The 22,085-nt window shown below is 48.6% G+C and overlaps 1 protein-coding gene across 9 annotated transcripts in view; it reads left to right on the forward strand.

Moving 5' to 3' along the window:
- Nucleotides 1-22,085, forward strand: part of MTMR4 (myotubularin related protein 4) — a 62,784-nt gene that overhangs the window by 22,472 nt on the left and 18,227 nt on the right. For 5 of the 9 annotated variants that reach the window (XM_049802300.1, XM_049802294.1, XM_049802298.1 and 2 more), the window contains exons 2-7: nucleotides 3,249-3,322; nucleotides 13,826-13,915; nucleotides 16,374-16,490; nucleotides 17,182-17,264; nucleotides 17,490-17,656; nucleotides 19,088-19,184. In XM_049802300.1, the coding sequence (XP_049658257.1) occupies nucleotides 3,320-3,322; nucleotides 13,826-13,915; nucleotides 16,374-16,490; nucleotides 17,182-17,264; nucleotides 17,490-17,656; nucleotides 19,088-19,184 (557 nt within the window). In that variant the 5' untranslated portion in view covers nucleotides 3,249-3,319. Of the gene's footprint in view, nucleotides 1-1,781; nucleotides 2,032-2,052; nucleotides 3,091-3,248; nucleotides 3,323-10,822; nucleotides 11,389-13,825; nucleotides 13,916-14,383; nucleotides 14,478-16,373; nucleotides 16,491-17,181; nucleotides 17,265-17,489; nucleotides 17,657-19,087; nucleotides 19,185-22,085 lie in introns of those variants that run through there. The other 4 variants (XM_049802299.1, XM_049802296.1, XM_049802293.1 and 1 more) reach the window with 4 other exon arrangements.

A 22,085-nucleotide genomic window follows, 5' to 3' on the forward strand; every position in this document is an offset into this window, starting at 1 on the left:
CCTTATTATCTGAGGGTTTGGCTCCGAGATTAATAGTTCCAGGGTAGGATACAGTCTATAAAAATGCTCAAGTGAAGTGAGTTATTTTCTCTACTTCCCCAACCCAGGTGTGTCAGGCAGCATCACCCTGCCGGCCTCGTCAGCAGGACCGGCACCTCTAGTGCTGTCTGGTGCCTCCCTCCAGCGGAGCAATGGGGAGGACAGCGGGCTGCTGGCTGTGGGGCATGAGCCCTGCGCTGTGTCTGTATTGCACAGCAGCAGAACAGCATGAGGCTCTGGGCTGTGGTTTCCATCCATGCTTGAAAAGGCATTGTGTTTTTTTATCTTCTCTCCAGTTTCATCCTTTTTGTCTTGCCTGTCTTTGTCCCCTCTTCATTTACTTCAGCAGCATCAGCCTCCGCCTTGGCTGGGCATAACAGGTGGCCAGCTCTAGCCCATCCCCCGTGACCAAGATTTTAGGAGAGCTTCTGACCTGGATTTTGGGGGAATCCAACCTCCTGCATGGGAAACAGCTCCTTGAGCAGCTGCAAACCCACATTCCCCAGGAGTGGTGGTAGGTGCCAGCCCAGAGAGGTGTCGGGCAGTGGTGCTGGGTGTATTGAGCAGCTACCATCTTCCCTCCTGAGGGCTGGAGACTGCTTGGCTGGAAGTCACAGCAGCAGAGCCAGCAGCCAGTCAAATATGGCAGCCTTTGAAAGAAGGAGGACCACAGCCAGCCCTGAAAGGGGGGGGGGGATGCATTTCCGATGCCAGTGGAGGAGCACGTGGAGCTGCACATGTACGTGAGTGAAGTTGCCTGCAGATGGGTGGACTGGACCAGATGTAATTTGGGTAGTGCTGGAGGCCCAAGGCTTTCCTTGGTGGTCCAAGCAACAATTGGGTTTTTGTGGTATCTCCTGGCTTCCTTCACCCCATAAAAATCTTCAGGAGCCCCTTCAGCTTCATCCTTGCTCTGGCCAGGATGAGGAAGCCCTTGGGGGCGGAGAAGTAGTGGCATTCTTTCAGGCTGAGCTACTGCTGCTGCAGGGGTCCCGGCTGCCCTGAACTGCCTTGCTCTTGGGCAGTGGGCTTTCAAGAATAGCTTGGGGGATGGGAGCAAGGAGGAACATCCTCAAATCTGGTGCAGTCAAAGAAAGTTGCAGTTTCTAGCAATTACCAACTTCTACAAGGAAGGGAGAAACTGAAGTAGCCATTAGCAATGATTTAATAAATTGGAACGTACCACAGGAAAAGTACTCGTGTGTCATTCGGTGTTATCAATAATTCAGATATCTTCAGACTAGTGAACAAAGCATACTTAACATTTTACTTCCCTTGCTAATTGTGCTTTTTCACCTAATTTGTAAGTCACCAGATGGCAGTGACAATTCCTGGTGGCATGGTAAGCTGCTGCTAGGGTTTTTTTCTCTATATGAAGTCTGATAAGTGTGGTAATTTTGCTAAATAGTGGGGAAAAAGGTGGGGGAAAAGGCTTTTATAGTTAAAAAGAGGCAGGCTGGATCTGGGTTTGAAGGGAGATATTGCAGTATTTGGCTTTTTCTATTTTCCGAGGAAAAAAGTTGATTCCCACTGTGGGTTTTTTTTATATTTCCTGAAACTTGGTGATCTGCTTTTAAATGTAAGGTAATATAGTGCACAAGTTTTGAACCCTTTCTGTACTCCATTCCTTTCTACTGTCCTTTCTCATCAAGTGCATGGCAGGACATGGGAAATTAACTGAAAGTACAAGGGTAATTATTCCTACCTGACAGCACTGCTAGAGCAGGGTAGGAGCTGCCTCCCGCATTGCGCAGCAGTGCTGAAGGACTTGCTTACGTGCTGCTTGCTCACAATGAAGATTATGTTTCAGAAATGACTCCTTAGTGCTGGCATTCAGCTTGGCCTTCTAACGTGTGGGTGTCAAACCTCACATAATTCTGGGCTGGGAAAGAAATCCCTGAGTGGAAGGAAAGCCTTGAGTAGGTATTCAGAAACTCTTCTGTAGCTGACCCAATTCCTCAACGGCAGAAGGAGGAGTAATTCTCAGCTGGGGTATGTTGTGCAAGATGTTTAGACAGTCTCTAATTCCACATTTGTTGACATTTGTATTTAATCTAAGGAGGAAAAAGGTTAAAAATGCATGGTGGCAAAACTTACCAAAGACCTTGAGCATTCCTGGAGCTTTGTCGTGCTACAGGCTGCTGGTGACTGGCAGAAATTGGGTTTGGTTGATGAGCTCTAAGCCATCTTCAGGCTGCACTTAAATACTGAACATCCCCACTTAAAACACTGTTATTTTTAAAAAACCATTGGGACACGTGTCTGCAGATTTCCATGCTACTTGTGTGCACAGTGAAGGGGCTGTGCAGCTGGGTGAGTGGCGCCGGGAATGGGAGTGCACAGAGCAGCTGCAGGGCTGTCAACCTGTTTCCAATGGCAGTGTTTGACTGTGTATAATTCAGTCCCCTGTGTGGGGCTGGAAGAGGAGAACAGAGGGCAGAATTTGTACAGATGAGAGATATGTTGGTGATCAAATGATCCCATATCGGAGAGAACTGAAAACCTCAAGGGTCTGTTCCTCTATGGAAATCCCAGGATCACCTGTGGGACCATCTGGTGGTATTGGAAAGGATCTTCTCAGAGCAGGACCTTGCTCAAGTCTTGCTGCTTGGCTTTTTCCCTTCTATGAAACGCCTTCTGTGACCAGTCCTCCTGCTAGCAGGGGGAAAGCTGGCAGAAGGGGCTGCTAGTTTTTTGCACGGCACTTTGGTCTCTTGCATCTTGCCCTACTTCCTAGGCAGGACAAGATTTGATTTTAGAGGTGATTTTCTCCCAAGACCACAGCGATCTTTTCCAAGCACAGCCGTTTCATATGAAGAAGGATCCTCCCCAGGTCCTTGAACCATAATGACCAAGCCTTTCTTCTTTCAGCTCCCTCCTGTGCTCCTCCGAGGTGTGGGGTTTGTGCCTCTAGGGTACTGGCTGGTGTGTGCTGATTGGTAACAAGTCCTGTATGCTGTATGTAGTGGCCAGCTGACTAAAAGGATTTGGTGTCTCCCCGGTGATGGTGAATCTAATTTCCAGAAGCTCCTGAAAGGGCACTAAGTAGAGGTTAGCAGTGATAGATACACGGTGCTGGCCTCTTGATTTTTTTATTTTTTTTTAATTTATTTTTTCTATTTTTTTTCCCCCCCTCCTCTACGGTCATACTGAAGTATCATTACTGTTGATCTAAACTTCTGCTCTGGGTTTTCTCTGCTTTGTTGCAGGTGAGACTAGTGGAAGAGCAAGAAGAGACTGAGCTGTGATTGAACCAGAAGATTTTGGACAGTGTCTGAGGATGGTGAGTATACGTTCTAGTCTGCCTGTCCTCTGTGGCTGGTTTTGTTCTTTCTTTGTGTGTCCAAATCTTGTAATGCTGCTAAATGTATGAGAATAAATACAAGAATGGGAAAGAGTGCTATAGTATTGTGTGTTATATATAATAATGTAATATAGAGAGGTTTTATTACTGTGGCCAAGATATACTGTTGGTAGGATAAGTTTACTCCTAATCTTGTTATTGGAATATACAGGAAAAAAGTAAGAAAGATTGGAATCCCCTTCTGCCTCCTTGGACTACTGACATAGTCATCCAGTTTTTGTGGCTTACTGATTTATTTTTACTTTAAAACTTAATGCTGGGGTTTCTCATTCTGTTCCTCTGTCACCTCTCAATGAAGATTTAACACCATGTTAAGAATGTGCTCTGGTGCCACCAAAGTAGCAGAAATTTCACAATAATTAGTCACAGAAAAATATGGTATAAAAGAATCTGGAAAGACTGAAACACAGCCAAAACAGCCAGATTGCTGATAAACTCGGGTAAAGTGCCTCTAATGCCTCCAGCAAGAAATAACCCAAAATATGCACGATCTGATGAGAGGAAGAAAGCTGGAGACCAGGAATGTTGAAAGATATGCTGAAAGTGTCGTTAGGGTGGTAGTTTGAATAGGGGTTTGAAGGCAACATGGTGATCTGCATATTAGGCTGTGGGTGGGCACTGAGCCTGAGCGTTGCTGCAGTAACATAGTATTATCATCAGCTTCATGCTCGCCGCTGCCAGAAGTGTATCATTATGTTGGAAGGAGTGCAGAGAAGAATGGCAGAAACAGTCAAAGGGCTGGAAATTCAAATTGAGGACATGAAAATTTAGGTTAAATGTTAAAAAAAAAAATAAAAAATTAAAAAAAATGGCAGACTGCTCGAGGAAATAGTGATGTCTCCTATGGGATTGTCCCCCATGTGATCTATTAACAACTGGAACAGAAAAGGAAATGTGTTCTCTGCCTTAATTGAACTGTCAGCTCTAGGAGTTATGCACGCAGCATTTTTAGTGTAGTCCCTATTCTCATGCTCCCTGGTTTTGTCTCAAGATCTCCTGTGCTTTCTGTTGGAAGAGCTTTCTGCCACACTTCAGGTTAAGGAGCTTGCTCTGGGGTGGAGAGATGAAAGCATGCCCTTGTAACCTGATAAGTGTCTTATGCTTCGGGTTGGAATTACCCTAGTGTCAGACTGGAAGTGTAAAAAACCAACAACTTCTCTGTATGGGATTGAGTTGAGACTGATGCAGATGTATCCAGATATGAATGAAAAGAAAAAGTCAATAAACACATGGAAAATACATCAGAAATTTCTCCAGGTAACATGGAAAAGGCCAGCCTGGGTCCATCGAAGGCCTGGTTAGTCAGATACCCCGTTGACGGGGGGCCACTGGTAAATGCTGCAGGGGAGCCTGGGGAGAGCATCTCTCTGGTGTATGCCCTCACCTGTCAGGATCTGCAGCTCAGTGACTTGGTAATCCAGAAACAGTTTATTGATGTCTTATGAGCCCTTGGCAGACTTTTCTTCTGTGAATTCATCTAGCTGCTTTTCAAAACCAAGTAAAGATTTGCAGTTGCAACACGTTGCAGCAAAGAGCTGTCCTGCCGAGTTGTGCGGGGTAGCCCCTCTTGCTTTGTTTTTGAACCTGCCCCATGTAATTTTGGTTGATGGTTCCCAGTTCTTGTACTGAGAGTAATGGTGAAGTGTAGTGCTGCCTGTGAGCACCCCGTGCCCTTTGGGATTTTGTAGATCTCCGTCACATTCCCATTAGACATCTGAAGAGCTCTAGTCTTTTAAATTCTTCTCTGTAGAGAAGCCATCTTTAATCCTTGTCACGCCTCTCTAGACCTGTATTGTTTTTGGGGTGTGTAGACTGGAACTTTGGACTTATTAAAACATGGAAGCTTTTACTTTTCACTGCACTCCTTTCATGTGTCTTGACAGATACTTATCCTGACCTGGCCATGGGCTGCCCTTAGTTTGGTTTCTTCTAGACAAGAGGGTCTTCTGCTCCTTATGAATACATGAAGATGACTTTACAGTTTCAAAGGACCTTCTGAAAAGGACTTATGGGATTTTCATATTTTATTAAAATGTTCCTTTGATTTTTTTTAAATTATTTTTTCCTTTTGGGAACAAAAAAGGAAAAAAAAACACAACCCAAACCCCACCTCTCTCACCCACTGTTTTGGGAAGAAAGTATAGGCTTTTTATCTCCCATGGCAGGGGAGAGAAAGTAACTTATAATTGTGAGCTGTAGAAAAAAGCACTTGCCTCCACCTACCTACCTGAGCTTCTGTCAGCAGTTAGAGGTAGAGAGCTGGTGTAAACTCTTGACAACCTCCTTTGAGTCCTTCTGTGACCTCTCTGGAGGGTTGTGACTCTGAGTTAAGTGCAGGTCTGCAGGGAGGGATGGAGGTCAGTTGCTGGTTAATGGATGCTCCATGGGGTAGTCTGCTAATCTGTGGGTACTTCTGGGCTGGCGTTCTTCAGCGGGCTGCTGGGAGGGTTGGCTGGAAACCCTGTTCCCTGCAGGCATGCTGAGCACTTAATTACCTGTGATCGCTACAGTCAGAGGGCACTGCACCAATGCCCTCTGGTTAGCAAGGGCATGCCCAAAAGCTTCTGCCTTACTCAGCAGCACCCCAAATGTGCATTACCAGCTGCTCTCCCCTTTCTGGTGCTATGAATGCTGGGTCTAGTGTCAGTTGAGAGTTTTGTTTGGTTTGATTGTAAGACTCTTCTCATTTCTTCCCCAAAGACTGGCTGCTGATGAAAATGACCTTGAGGACAGCACTAGTGGTGGTTTAATCCTTAACTCTGGTTCATGGAAGTCCTAACAAGCATCCAGTACCTTAATACATTACTTAAAACTAACCTGGCAGGTAAGTTAGTGCAAGCTGCTGTGCTGCTCTGCCAGCAGCTCAGGGCTCAGCTCTTAGTGTGCCGTACAACTCCCACAGCAGCATTCCCTCTTCTTACTGCTGGGGATACTGGGACTGTAGACATCTGGATTTCCACAATGGTTCATACCCTTTGGAGGAGACCATGACTGTTAGTATAGGTGAGGTTTCGCAGGTTAGCCATCCCTCGTCCACTCTTGCTGGCGTACAGAGTTGATAGCCTTTGACTTCTGTTCTTTCATACCTCTTCTCAAAGGCTTCTTGCTTAGTATTTCTGTTATGTGCTCACCTCTGGGCAGCTTTCTGAACAAATATTAAATGCGGCATTACAGATCTATATAAGCTTTTCTATCATCCTATAAAGATGAAAGGATGGCACTTACCATCCCAGTCCTGATTTACGGGGTATAAATTAGTAACTTCTGCTCTTTTCACACAAGTTGAGGGGTTTATTTCTGGGAGGCCACCTCAGTGGCTCAGCAGCCTTTCAGTTTACCCAAGGGCCTCCTTAGCCTTTGAGGAAATGAACTATTTCTTTAGAGGGACCTGAAAAAAGATGCCCTTCGTGCAACAAAAGTAGAGGAGGCAGAACAAGAAGTCCCTTTGGCCACAGCTAGTCAGCTCTCTGCATCAGCTCATGTAGATTCTCTGCCTAGGCAGTAGAGAGAAATAGAAATACGTGTGCAGTTCATCTCACCCTGGTGTAGGTATCTGCTAAGCAGAAAGAGGATAATTTTTAACTTTTAGGGTGAGGTAAATGATACAAGTCTCTCCCTTCCACTCCTTACCTGTAAAAAGATCCAGATAACCAGTTCCTACCTTGATCTTCATCAAAAAAATTCAGACCTGGACAGATACAAAGTGGAGTACCCTGATAACACCTCTGCTGCTGGCACCATCTCAGCGTGCAGCAGCAGGCGAAGGCTTGGTGACTGCTGGAGCCCCAGGCTGTTGGGCAGAGCTGCCCCAGTTTCCATCAATTTGCTTCTGATGTTCTGGGAGTACCTTCCTAGGACAGTCACCTCCTCCTGCCAATTTTTTGGTCATTTTTCTCCAGCTGGAGACAGATTAGGGCAGTCAGTGCAATGGATGTGCTACTAGGGACAGGGCTTCGGATTCAGATCTCTGCCATCCATGGCCATAGCCCCTTGCTTTGCCTCCTCTCCGTCTGCAGGGCGATGCACCATGCTGTGGCGGTGAAAAGCCCACCCCTAATATGTAGGAGGGATGAAAGTGGTGCCCTCTGTCTAATGAAAGAGTATTCACAGTAGTTTTAGTTGTGGTGCCGAAAAGAAATGGAGGATAAAGATACGTCAGGGTTGGGAAGGTTATACCTGTACTCAGAAGTCTGAGTCCAGTATGCTGGCAGTGGCACCTCCTTGCAGTGGACTGGACCAGTTTTCCTCTTCTCACCCTTTGGCTACTTGCTTCCACCTTTCTGCATGTGTTAGACTCTGCCAGCACCTGTGTTTCACAAGGGGTTTGGGTTCCTCAAGTGCATCTATGTGTCATTCAAGCTCTTTGAGGCACTTGCAGATCTTTGCTTGGGTGGATTGTAATTTTTGAAGGGGGGAGATTGAGCTGCAGACCTGCGAAGAGGAATCAGAGGTGGCCCAGCAGGGTGGGCATTAGCTGTTCTTTGGGACCACCCTTTCTCTGTCTTGCAGAAAGCTGAGCTAGCCGTTGATGAAAAGGTGCGGTTCAGGGTGTTGACTGGAGAGATTTCAGCATCACCGTGGCTGTCCTGTGTTCCCAGTATGAATTCCCTGGGCATGTGGGACCAGATGGCAGCTCACTCCAATGCTGCAGGCTGGGCTTCTGGTGCATGCAGGCATGTCTCTGTAGGGAATATTGTCTCCCTTGGAAGCTGCAGGATGGCCCCTTGAGTGCCAGTCTTATCTTTGCCAAGCACTGTGCTATCTCAGAGCCTCCAAATCCCTTCTGGGACCTTAAAGAGAGGTTGCAAGCTGTTTACCTGCAGTGTGCAAGCAGAGGCATATGGAGTGGTGGGAGGAGCGGCACAGGAGAGCGCCACTCACAGCATGAACACCATGCAGTGCTAGTGGGAGAAAAAAGGGTTAGGTACTGCCAACTGGCCTTAAGAATATGCTGTCCATGTTACAATCAGCTCCTCTCTTCCTCAGAGTACCTGAAACCTTTTGTGTTTGGGAGAAAATGAGGGAGGTTTCTCCCTCCCCCTGCATGAATGTGCATATGGACGACACTCAGAGGAGCCCAGTTATGTGAAAATAACCTTGTCTTCCTTGTTCGGTCTGGTGGTGGTTAGTGATAATGGAGCAAATACCAGCTGTTCAGCTGGGGAAGCATCTGAGGTGGCATTTAGGAAATCCCTCTAGCTAAGCCAGCTAAACGAGGCTGTGAGCGCTCTGCGTTCCTGTTCCTGGCCACCCAGGCTGCCCAGCACCAGGCAATCTCACTGCCACTGCTCCTGTCCTCATCTTGTTGATTGGATGGAAATGAGAGCAGGTATTTTGTGAACTGTTGGAGGAGGAGGAGGTGAAAGTGGCAGAGTTTGAGTCAAGTTCCTCCTGAAACTGTGAGCCTCTGAGATGCGGCTGAACGCTCCAAGATGCGAGGTCTACTTCTGCTCTGCACCAGGCTCAGCTCTTGGGCAGAAGTTTCTAAGCCACATGTGAGGCTTTTTCTAATGCTAAAAGTGCAAAAATAATTCAGTGAAAGCGGGAGATCTATTTGTGGATGTTCAGGTCAGCTTAGGTTGGAAATTCAAAGTAATGATCTGATGAGCAACGTTTTAACTCTGCGCAGCTGCAGCTTTGGGTTACAAAGGTCCTTCTGCAACTCGAGCTGGAAGCAGTCCCCGTGCCAGGCCCTGAACTGAGCGCTGGTCCTAAGAATCTCACCGTGGGTCGGAGCAGACCTCTTACCTGCCTTATCCGTGGTTTTCTATGTTATAAATGCTGGTCATGTGTTGTATGCACTTAATATGTTAAATAGCAATGTATGCTCTGACTCCACATAAAAGACTTCTGTGCTTCACCTGTTATTGACCAACATGCTTTGTTGCTTTTCTCCTCATACATGTCAAGAAAAAAAGTAATACTTGTTTTACAGTTTTTATAGCTACACTTTCTTTCCAGTACAAAAGGTTCCTTCCACCTTTTGCTGCTCTGGTTTCTCAGCAGACCTCTGGCATTCACCCCAGAGGAGAACCTGTGGGGAGCGGGACATCTCTCCTGCTGCTCAGATTTGGCCAAGACAAAGCCGTAACCTCATTCATAACCCTCTGTCCTCATTGTGTTGACTTTGTATGTAATGCAAATGAGTTTTGATTTGTGGGTGCCCGGTGGAGTCAGGTGCCCCTGAGGCTGGGCAGTGCCTGACATTCGCCCACCATGCACCACCTAAATGGTGGAGCTGGATGGAGCCAAGGTGGTAATGATGGGATTTCATGGCTTATCTTCAGGCATGGCCTCATTTTCTTCTAGGGCTTTTATCCTGAATAGCGAAGCCTGTGTGACCGTGGCCTGTGGGGTAGTCCATGGTGTTTGTTTTCTCAGCAAGGGATTTGGCTGAAAGGCTTTTTGCCTGGGCATTGCTGTCCTGCAGTGACAACGGGCAGCAGGCCTGGGTGTTGGAAAGCTGTCCCTTGGTCAGAGCAGCTCAGAATAATTAACCCTTCACGATTTTGTGGAGAAATGCCGAAATATCTTATCTGACTTGAGAAAAACCTTTGGAGATGCTGTTGGTATTGCCAGGTAGAGCTGTCTGTGGTGTCTTTGGGACAATCACATTTAAGAGGAGCTTAATGGCTGCAGGCTGTGCTCTGTTTTGAAGGTCCAGGAGCAAAAAAAGCTGGTATGATTTGAGCAAAATAGTTGGCCCTGGGACTTGGAGGATTAATGAAGGGCTGGGTTTTAATTTAGCTTTTTAAGAAGGAGATTCTCCCTCTGGCTCAGTGGTGGGAGGTGGAGGCCAGGGTGGCAGTTGATGACAGAAATGGAGACGGCATTGCCCAGGAGGTTGCTGTCCTTTGGCTTCTGGAACAGGCTCTGGCCTCGGGAGCTTGCCGTTTGCTCGTGGACTTGACGAACGACAGGTAGTAAAAGTCAGCTCCTGGGGGACTGGGGTGGGGAGCTGGGTGTTCAACCCACAGCTTTTCCTGCACCCGAGGCATTTCCCCAATGTCTGCAAGCGTCGCTAAACCGGAGTTGGTGAAACTTCCCGTGGGAGCTAACCGTCCGAGCGGTCAGCGAGGGGAGTTGTGGCCCTGGGGAGCCTTGTCCGCACCAGGGACCAAGCCCCCCGGCACACGGGTGCCGATGAGAGCCGGAGACGTCCCGCTGCTCCCTGCGCACACGGCAGCTCCCGGGAAGGAGGACTTTTCAGCAGCGAGGAAGCGGCAGGGCCGCCCCTTTGTCCTCCTCTCCCTGCCCGGGCAGAGAGGACCGGGGGCGGATGGCAGGCAGAGGTTTGCAGCAGGAAACTCCCGGCCGAGCGTCCGAAAGCACCAGCCGGGGCGGAGGAGGGCTGGCTGCCGGGGCGCAAAGCCTCCTCGCCGCTATTGTTCCCGGGGCTCCCGCCCGCGCCATCAGCGCGGCGCTGAGGCGTGTGCCGGCAGGGAGGAGCGCCGAGGGCCGGACTGCATCTCCCGGCAAGCCGCTCCGCGTCTCCCGGCAAGCCGCTCCGCCCGGCACCTGGGCGAGGAAGGGACGCCTCGCCGGCATCCGCCCGTCGGCGGGGTGCCGGCTCTGCGTATGGGGACGGGAGGGGGAGAGGAGGGGTGATCCCTCCGTCGGTCTCTCCATTTTCTGTCTCGCCTGTCAGGGAGACACTTAGATGGCAGAGTCGTGCTCGGCGGCCTTCGGAGGTAGGTGGAGTCTGGGCGTCCTCCGCCCTCCCTCCCTCCATTGTCAGCGGCAGCGAGCGGCGGCGGCGGTGGCGGGCACCTGCTCCGGCCGCCGGCGGCAGGGATGCTCCTGCCCTTCGCGGCGGAGCGGGGAGGCTGCGGCAACCCCGGCGCGGCGGTTTCGGAGCCGCTGCCGGCAGCAGCAGAGAGCCGGAGGAAGGAGATGCTGCTTGCGCGTGCCCGGCCCAGCTGCCGCCTCGGGAAGTGAACATGAGTCTGCCAGGCCGCGTCTCCTGCTCCATGCTCAACTGCTTTGTAAGTGCTGCTTTCCAACCGCCCCCCCCCCGCGGTCCTCCTCTCCTTCGTGCAAGTGGGGCTGTAAGCCAGCTTCTCTCTCCGGCCCCCGTGCTGAGCCGGCTGTCCCAGATCAGGCCTGTCCTTGAAGCTGGGCTGCATGGGGATCCTCCTGCCCTGGATCTGCCAGGCCTGGTGTGCCGCCCCCCTGAAAAGGGGGATCCCCTTCTCCTCCCTCCCTCCTGCCGCTGGGAGGACGCCGTGGTCCCCCCGTCGCTGCTGTGCTGCTGCCCTGCCCGGGCCCAAGGGCACAGCGGCACCCGGCGCGCAGGTTCAGTCGGCCAGAAGGCCCCGGTGAGCATTGCCGTGGCATGCAGGCTCCAGCCGGTCCTTGCCCGGAGCTGGAAAATTACCGTGTGAGAGCAGCTGACCCCAGGGGAGCTCTGCACTCTCGCCGTGGCTGCTGCGGCATGCGAGGCAGGGGTGTGCAAGACCCCCTCCTGTGCTGATGCTGCCAGGATGGCGGCGTAGTGGGAGGGGGACCTGAGCTCTGTGTCTTTTATGCCTTCCGGGAAGGGAGTTTTCTCGCTCAGAGGAGATCTGCTGCCCCTTCGTGCAGAAGGCCCCCCCAGAAGGACTCATGGCCAAATGGGCTCTGAGGGCTTCAGGAGATGGCTGGCTTGTGAAGAGAGTGGGGTCCTGAGCCCTCCACCCTGCTGACACCCCGGGGGCAGAGAGATCCGAGGAGAAGCTTAGCCTCTCACCTGTCCCATGCTGCAGGCGAGGAGGAACTCAAGGACACCCAGGCCAGTCGAGAGCTCGGGCTGCCCTGTTCCAGTTCCTGCTGCTCCCTGGGATTTCTTTGCAAGCTGCAAAGTGGTGATGGGAGAAGATCTCTGCTCCCCCGCTGCTACACAGGCACACACCTTTCCTTTGTGTTTTCTTGGGATAGCGCCTCAGCATCAGAGCGAGCCGCTGGCAGGAGAGGCCCCCAAACCCCCCATGGTCTCCGGTAACCGGTGGCTACTGGAGCAGGTGCTGTGCCCTGTGTCCCTCACAGCCTCATGCAGGGACCTGGTGAGTGGGTGAGGAGGGGCAGGGCCTTTGCCTCCAGCTGGGGTTGATGCCTAGTCTTAAGCTAGCTACAAGCGGTGTGTGCACGGGTACCTCTGGACCCGGGGAGGAGGAGGGCTGTGTGGGGTCTGCCCCAGTGTGAGGTCCAGTAAGCGCTTCAGGCCAGGCTGTACCTGTGGGTGCTGAGGCTTGATCGTCTGTCAGCAACGTAAGAGGATTCAGCATCATGTTAAATATAACCGAGCCCAAATGGTGGGGTTCTTGTGTCTTCAGATTTGAAATTTGAGGTTCTGGCTTGGATGACTTACCCAGAAAGATATTTCATTTTACAGTATTATTTAATACTTACAAAACAATGTTTCCTAATAAATGGTGAAGCCTAGAGGAGCTATAGTTTGAGAGCAAGAGGCATTCTGAAGAAAACATTCCCACACCAAATACATGCGGAATTAACACCATCCTGGGCTCCCAGCAGTTAGCATCCTCAGCTGAGTGTCTAGATGCTGCTTGTTTGTTACAGCAAGCCGGTGGTTTGACAATGTGGGGTGAGGGTTGGTGAAAATTGGGACGGAGATTTCATGAGTGACTGAAGATTCACAGAGCCCAAACTGAGACGCTCTTTCTACTTTTCCGAGGAAGGCATGTCCAGGCTCTGTCTGTCCTCTTAGACCACTTCTCTGAGGCCTCCATGGGCTTTCCAGGGTGTCCATCTGAGCAGGTTAGACATGGTCAGCTGCACTGAGGATGAACACCCTCCTTGGGTGCTGTCACCAGTCAGTAACACATGTTGTGAATTGGGTGCACTTAGATACAGTTGTTATAGGGTTACGTTTCACACTTGCATATTCTCCTCAAAGAGCATCAGGCTCTTCCCAGATTTCTTTGGGCTAAGAGTGAAAATGAAAACTCCCCGAAGAAAGCAATCCTTATGAACATAAGAGGAGGAAGAGTAGGTCAGAGCTGCACTGTAGATGGAAACTCTGTGTTATGGTGTTTCTGCTGTGGTGCCACAGTGAAGGTAATGGGGTAACATTTGACGTGACAAATTACTGTCACATCAGTCCAAGATCCAGTGCGTAGTCGAGGTGTATCTGCTTGGCTTTCCAAATACCACATGGTTGGAAGAGATGGGACTCAGAGACCTGCTTCTAGTCTTTCACTGTGCTGTGGGTATTCTGCAACAGCCAGCTCTTGGTCCTGGACCCAGCTGGGGTCCTGCAATGCAGAGAGTATGGTCTGGAGGCAGAACAGGTGTTTCCATGCGCAGGTCCAGAGGATCCCCAAGGTATTGGGGTGCCAAGAGCATCCAGCAGCTTCGATTTTTGGTTTTCGTAACACCTGCTGGTTGGGGCCTGTCTCAATGTGTGTTTTGTTTGCAATGCAGGGTGAGGAGGGCCCTCCCAGTTTGGAGTATATCCAGGCCAAGGACTTGTTCCCCCCGAAAGAGCTTGTAAAGGAGGAAGAGTCATTGCAGGTAAGGAAGTAAGAAAACCAAAACAGCTTTGGGATGCGGCAGGCTCAACTCTGGTAGCGTGAAACCTGAGAGCAGTTCTCCAGCCCAGGATGTGTTCTGGAGGCTGCGGCCTGGCCAGGGCTGTAGGTCACATTCGGACCAGCAGGTTCTTTGCCTGCGTGGAGGCTGCTGACGGCAGTTCTGTATGCCCTGACCCTGCCTTCCCAGCCCTGCCAAGACAGTGCAATTTGTACAGCATCGCATATGCCGCTTGATGCAATACAGAGCCGTCCTGGGTATTCCCTGTCCTCCGCCTGTGCTGACAGTGAGAAATTGTGATGCTGCCTGCGTAGCTCTCTGCAGCAGGTAGATGCTCTCCGGGGCAGGTCGAACATCAGGGCTAGGCTGTGCTCTATGTAGGCATAGCATGCAATTGCAATGGCTGATCTGGCCCTAATACATGTTGCTCCTGGCGTTTTCCTGCTGCAGAGCTGTTGGAAAGAGAAACCTCCGTATGGTGCCAGCCTCCTGCTGCAAAAGGCCCTTGAAAGAGACCCGGGTACTGTTGCTGCTGTGCAGCAAGGTTGGTATTCTGAACGGTGGCAGCCAAAGGCTCCGGGTGTTTGTTGCTTCCTTTAACATAGTCCACTGCCACCTTGTCCCAGTGCTTGTCAGCCTCCCACTATGGCTGGAGCCAGGCTCAGGTTGTATGTTCTCACTGCTGCTGCAGTATTTGAGTTTGCTCTGTGATTGGCATCATCTTGGTAAATAGTGCTGATAAAAGCAAGGACTGAAATGTGGCAACAGGTGGATTGACTTGATGGAGCAAACATGGGCTGAGGAGTTGCACGGGGTCAAGGCTACAGGTCTGTGGCCTGTGGGAGGTGAAGCTGCTGAGATGACTCTGAGCTGAGACTACCTGGAGAAGAGCAGAATCTGCTTTAGTCTTCTGTGTGGAGGACCGTAAAGTTCATCCCTCCCAAAGGGTAATTTGCCTTTGGTAAATTGTTATTCTCTTAATGTAAAGTGAAGTCTAAAAGGACACCACCATCTTGATTATAAGCTGTATTCAGGCACCTGTCAGTTTATTCCAGGATTTCCCTCTGTCAGTTCTTGTAGTTTTACCATCCCGTTTCTGATCTGTCTTCCTTCTGTTGCTGTTTGAAAGAGCCACGTAAGCAGAAGAAACACATGCCAACTAAAACCAGCTCTGGCAAGCATGCATAAATAAACTGCAGAAATAAAGAGAGTATATTCTCTTAATGTCAGATAATTAACATTTTTCGAGAGTATTCGGACATGCCAGTCTAAGGCTGTTATTTTTGTACAAGTAACTTAAGGAGGGAGAAGTTGGTAGTACAATTGTCACTTGCACATAAAGGCTAAAATACAGGAAATTCAATTTTTAAGCAGCATATATATACCCAAGCCATAGAAACAACTTAGAAGTAAAGGCAAGGTGGTCTGACTTGTACTAATTACAGTCTAATGAATTGTTTCATCAGATGCCCTGCCTGCCAAGTAAAGGGCTCTGGCTGAAATGACAAATCTTCATGATTTTTTTGCATAATTGGCTACCAACTTCACCTGGTGTAGGTGGCATTCAGGGAACAATGAGGAGTCTACTTAGCTAAGGAAAAAGGGGCCTGGTGAATTTTAGGCTTTTTTTTTTTTTTTAATACAAGCAAAGAAAAGTCAAACTTGGCCATCTGCCAGGATCCCCTGTTTTAAAAATAGCTATGCCATGTCTGGGCTGATAGGGAAAACTAGAAAGACACTTGATTATCTGGATTATTTTTTTTTTAAATTCTGGTACAGGTAACTTTAATGACATTTCCTCAGTCATACACAGAGGTTCCCTCAGAGCCTTGTTAGCAGAAATTGAGCAAAACTTTGATTTATTTATTTACCTGGATTGGTACCAGTGAGTCTCATAGTGCTGCTAAGAGCCCCCTTCATTTAAATGACACAGCAGGATCACATATGCGGCGCTGCCTTGGGGCAGAGGACTCCGATCCTGTCAGGCTCTGCCTGGAGCTGTGCAGAGCACTCCCCAGCTCATGTCTGAGCTGTGCCCAAAGTGTGTCCTTTATCATGTCACTTGCGCCAGGGCTATGTTTACCCCCTCTGAAAAGCAGGGACCATAAATCCCTCTGCCCCCATGCAATACCCTTGCTGCCATATACCCACAGTTGGTGTACATAGCATTTGTGGTCACACCTCTCCTCCGCAAATAATTATCCGTCAGGAGGTGGTCGGTGGCTCCTTGGAAGAAGATCCATCTTACGGGGCTGGGCAGCGGGTACCAGTGCTGTTTCGTGCTGTTGTCTGCTCTCAGTGCATGAAGAGCACGTTGCTGTGAATGATTTCCCGCAGGAGATGTGCTGTGAACGCAGTAGGAGAGGTAGCTCTTGGCATTTATATTATGGTATGCAAAGTACTCTGCATGTGTCTTGAATTAGTGATGTCTCCCTTCCAGGTCCCATTCACTGTGTTGCAGGGCGAGGGCGTGGAGTATCTTGGCCATGCAAACGATGCTGTGATCGCCATCTCCAACTACCGGCTTCATATCAAATTCAAGGATTCTGTGATCAATGTAAGTCTGGATCTGCCTGTTCCTGCTGCCAGAATCGTAATCTCTCGCAGTATTTTGGGGAGGGGGGAATGGGAGCATAAGCCATTTCTGTGGTCTGTGGCAGGGGAACTGTGCCTCTTGAAGGATGCCAAGCCTGATGCTGTCTCTACTTACTGCTGGTCATGCAGTTGCTGTTTTGCTCCTGCATTGTGGTGTGTGGATGGGGTTTTATTTTGGATAGTTAGGTCTTTCCTGTGCTGTTCTCTTTAAATTCAAGCATTGAACTTGGTGGTTTTAAGACTGTTAAGGTCTCTTGCAGGCCAGTTTTAATGAGGCTTTTCCTACCTGGAGACCAGCAACTGAGAGTCAGACAGCAGGAGCCTGAGGCTCTCTCGCTGTCTTGACTTGCCATCTTTTATTGCAGCTTTTGTCTGCCTGTTACCTGTGCATGTCTGGATGTGATTTAGTCAGTAGCTGGCCCCAGGTGGGAGACTACCCAGGGACAGAATAGAAATTGGAATAGTAATTGTTGAAGGAGGCTCTATGCTGAGTCATGAAGCTTCATAAACCTTGCAGTGGGTTTGCAGTTTGAACTAGAAACTCATGGTTGTTGATAGAGCCGTGACTGTGTGTGATGGGCCTGCGGGCAAAGCTGCTATGTCTGCTATGTGATGTGGTATGTCTTGTCATGCCCTACATCTGTCCCTCACAGGTGCCTTTGAGGATGATGGAAAGTGTGGAGTGTCGGGATATGTTCCAGCTTCACATCATCTGCAAGGACTCCAAAGTGATCAGGTATCCGTTTTATTGCTATGTTGTAGATGCCACTGCAGGCTAGTTGCCATGATCTGCTCTGATGCCTCCCTCTCTGCTGCCGTTGGAATTGAGCTGTTCATGGCCAAGGTTACTAAGACTTGGTACTTTGTTCCTTTTCCTGGTTAAGTGGAGCAGAGCTCCCTATCTGTGTGTCTTGGCTGGATGAACATACACACTGAGGATGATTTACTTTTGGGTTTGCAGGTGCCATTTCTCCACCTTTAAGCAGTGCCAGGAGTGGCTAAAGAGGCTAACTCGAGCCATTGCCAGGCCTGCTAAGCCTGAGGACCTCTTTGCATTTGCCTACCATGCGTGGTGCTTAGGAGTCTGTGTTGATGAGGAGGATCAACATGCACATCTCTGCCGTCCAGGTAAGCTCCTGGCTTGTCCCCTTCCTGCTGTTTTGTCCAGAAGCACTGCAAAGCCATTTGAACTGTTGTTCATAAATTGATATCTGACTATATGTCTTAAGCTCTGCTGTAGCCATAGCCTAAGTTCATCTTGCTAAGGAGTATCCTGTACCTGGCCTAGAGGTCCAGCTGATGGCCAGGTATGGCTGGATAACAAGCACAGTAAAAGGAATAATAGTAATAAGCACAGTAAGGAGCATTGTGAGCCAGCAACACATAAGCAGCTTTCCCCTTTCTCCTTGTGAATGGAGAAAACATCACATACTTTAGTACTCCTATCATGATGACAGAGAGCTCAAGCAGCCTTGTCCCTGGATAGTAAACATCATCAGCTTTGAGGCGGCATAATTAATATGAGTTCATTTGCATCTCTCCTCCAACACCTCAAAATACCGTGACATTCCTGGGATCACATCTGTGGAGATGCCTGCCTCATCCTTAGCTCAGGCACAAATAAAATCTTTGAATCCATGAAGAGAAAACCAGAGCTGTGATGGTGCCCTCGTGTGGATTGGGAGTTTCCTGTCTCTGGGAACACAAAGTTCACTTGCAGTTGCTTTGTCTTTAAACAGCTTCATCCTGAGTAAGGGGGGATTAAAATGAGTGACAAACCTGGCTTTAGACTTAAAAATGTGCTGCTACAAGAGAAGCAGTAGCCTGAATGAAATGTTCAAACACAGGTTGGGATTGAGGGATGGGGTTGAATAGTATAGCTGAAAGAGATATCAGAAAGAGGCTGATAGAGAAAATGTATACTATGTGTTCTTACCATGTCCCAAACACCAGCAACGGGGAGATATTTGCTGTCTTTTCCTTTAGAGAAAGTATTATTCTCTAGTATAAACAAACTTACCTGTGGAAATTGTTGCTGCAGGATATGAATGAGGTGAAGAGCTTTGCAGTATTTATTTATTAACAACATTTGACACTCGAGCAACAAAGACATCCAGGATTTGTAAGGCAAGGCTAAAACATAAGAGAGCAAACCCTGAGTCAGCCTCTGAGAGAGCAGTCTGGAAGAAGGAACTGCTTGGGGTGGGTGCTCAGTACTCCTCTGCCGTGGGGTTCCTGACATTCACTTTGGAAGCCATCTCTGTCAGAAGGGCAAAAGTGGATTAAATTAACCCCCCACAGTCCCACATTGATGCGAGAAGGCTGTTTCCATGCCACTCAGTGGCTTGAGAATGAGAGGTGATCTGACTTAACGAAATAAGCAGAGGAACCCCTGTGAGGGACAACTCTTTTTGGCTCCTGAAGCAAGATCCCTGCCATCCAGCTGTCCTGTAGTTTTTCTCCAGCCTATGATAGTTGCTATGGAGCTGCCACTAACGTGTTTAGATTTCATCAGTTCTGTGTAGCTGACAGTAAATACCGTGTGCCCTGTTCTTCCAGGAGACCATGTGAGATACCGATTTGAGATGGAGCTGGTGAGGATGGGCTTTGACTTGCAGAACGTCTGGCGTGTTTCTGACATCAACAACAATTACAAGTAAGTGTTTCACCACCAGGCTCTCCCCATTCTCCTCTTTCCTTACCTTCTTCCCTTTGCAACCCCTGTGCAGAGCAGTGGGTGAGTCAGACTCCAGCTAATCCTCCTTCCTGGCCTTGATAACCCTCAGGCAGATCAGCATATAAGCCAGATCCCCTTTCTTTCTGCCTTTCACATCGTGGAATTGAAGAAGGAATACAGCCCAAATATCAGAGCTAGCAGCCACTGTAAACGCTGACTCAGGTAGTTTATAATGTGGTGGCCATAATTCATCCTTGAAGACATTTGGGAGTCTCAGAGGAACTGTCCATCGTAGGGTTGCCTTTCTGGTCAGTCATTCTCTCTAAAATACTTGTGCTGTTTGAAATGAAAATCACAAAGTTTTCATGAAGTCAGGCAGCTATTCAGAAAGTTTACTATTTCAGCACACACAGTTTTCATGAAGTCGGGCAGCTATTGAGAAACGGGGGGTGAGCCAGTGGAGGGCTGTCAGGATGCTCAGAAGTCGGCAATGAGCAAGGCTTGTTCAGTCTGGTGCAGAAGAGGCTAAAGGGTGAACTACTTGCAGCCTACAGCTGCTGGAAGGGGATTTACAAAGGTGATAGAGTGAAACTCTTCTGACAGTGGCAGACAGCTGAACCAGAGGCAACAGCCACAAGGTGCAGCTTGGGAGGTTCAGACTGGACACAGGAGAAAGAAAAATCATTTCCCAGGATTGGGGATCTGCTGGGGCAGATCCTCAGAAAGGTGGGGGTTCTCCATCATGACAGCGTTTCAAGTCTCAGATGATCTAGTGTTGGAGGTGGTCCCCTGTGAGCAGGATGTTAGAGTGGAGGTCTCTAGAAAGTCTTTCCCACCAGCATGTCGGTGATTCCAGCCTGCCTTCTGCTCCTAGAGAAGAGCAGAGGAGCTCTTGGAGAAGCGCTGCTGCATTCTTTGCAGCAGGTGTCATTAAGCCAACAGGATTTTATTAAGCTTTGATGGACATATTCATTTCTGCGTTCCCTATAATCCTTTTCTTGAAACAACTGGTAACCCTCAGTCTTTTCCCTAAGTCTCAGCCAGTAAAGGCATCCCGAACACCCATATATCAGACAGTTCGAGGTCACTGGTTTCTTGTAGAGACCATGAGGACCCTCAGGCACGCTGGCCTGGGGAAATCCTAGTGGAGTTTTGCAGTTTACTGCCTGTTCTTTTCTCTCTTTCTCAAGAATTCAGACAGTAATCACTAGATTTGGGCGTTGATTTACAGTTTCTACTTAGCCCTTCTGACCGCATCGTTGCTTTTCAACTGTTAACATGACTTTGATGGCATTTATGCAGTTTCTCCAAGGATGTCAAATAAAAATTGTTTTCCTGAACTGCTCAGTTTTGGAGTGTACAACCTGTAGGTGCCTGCCCTAGGTAGCATCTCTGTATGTCTTTGAGAGCAATCAGGCTTTCTCTGCTGCTAGATTTTGGGATGTAGTTCCCTCTGACTATTTCAGAAAGTTCAGCTTAGGTAGACCATCTGTGGTTCACTTCCTGGCCAGTGATACACAGCAATTAGCCAACTTCTCTAAAGGCAGATGTTTTATTTCCAACCAAACCAGGGAAGAAAGAACTTGAAACAAACCTCAGCAAGCTGGATACAGGCCTGGGTTTGGTTTCCTCCATCTGCTGAGTTCCCACCTGGGGATCCTGGCAGGTCACAGCTTCTTGCAGACATCCCAAGATCTCAAAGGTGGTGTAATTTGCTTGTGCAACTCAGAAACCAGTTCTCTCTTGCTGCTTCAGAGAGTGTGTCTTTAAATCCTGCCCTGGCTTTTGATCATTACCACCTGCCTCTATTCACAGGAATCGGGTTACTTTTTAACTGTTTATAGTCCTTTTATCTTTTATTTCCCAGCATTGGCAAAACAGTGTTGTTAGAGACAGGATACTCCAAGGTAATGGCTTTGTTCATTGTCTTTCAAGTCTGTTGCGAGATGTCCTTATCTGGAAGCTATTATCTTCTTCCTGGCGACAGCCATCATAAAATTAGAGCAATACAAGCATGTAATAACCACTCCTTCAGTCTTGATAATAGTATACTATTTCAGCACACGATAATGAAATTATTGCATGATCTGTCCCTGGCTCTCACATCTTCAGTGATCTGTATAACCAGAGAAATGGACACATTCTGGCATTCCCTATCTGGTGCACCCATGCTGCCCAAGGTAGGAGTTGTTTCATATCGGCCTTAATGCTGGTAGATTTGATGCACGCGTAGTTCCTTCAAAAAGGAAAAAAAAAAACATTCACCTTTCCTTCAGTCTTGATGCTTGTTTTCAGCTTTGATCTTTTTACAATTGTGGGTTTGTTTATTTTTGACTTTGAGGAAAAAGCTGTCTGGAGTTCTGTGTCACTGGTTTAGGCAGCTGACGTTTCCTGCTTGTTTCTGTGGGTGCTCTTAATTAATATTTTGTCTTATTTTGTTACAATTCTCTACCAATTTTAGTACTATACTTTGCTTTTATGGGAAAAGTGATAATTAGTGTTCTTGCTTGTATTTGCCATATGAATGTGTAGACAATAAGTCTATGAGGACTGTTAGCGATAAAGCATGTGTTTGCATTCTGTGAAGGGAGGCCTCTCTCACTGGACGGGCTGTTACCTTTGTGCTAAGAAGATGCTTTGTCAGTCCTTGTCTGTAGGTGTGGTTTGTGCCGATTTATACATTTGTGTTGTTACAGCCACCTTTTTCTGGGATCAAACCTCACAGTTTCAAAAATGTTTCCTTCAGTGTCCTGGGTCAGTATGGTCCCAGGGGTGTTTCAGGCCACCCCTCTGTGACCCACATCACTTCGCTGTTCATCTCTTTCTCATGGGACATGTAAGCATATTGCACAACATGGGGACAAGCATGGTTCCCCCTAG

The sequence above is a fragment of the Accipiter gentilis genome, chromosome 6 (assembly GCF_929443795.1).
Source record: "Accipiter gentilis chromosome 6, bAccGen1.1, whole genome shotgun sequence".
In the NCBI taxonomy this organism is placed as follows: Eukaryota; Metazoa; Chordata; class Aves; order Accipitriformes; family Accipitridae; genus Astur; species Astur gentilis.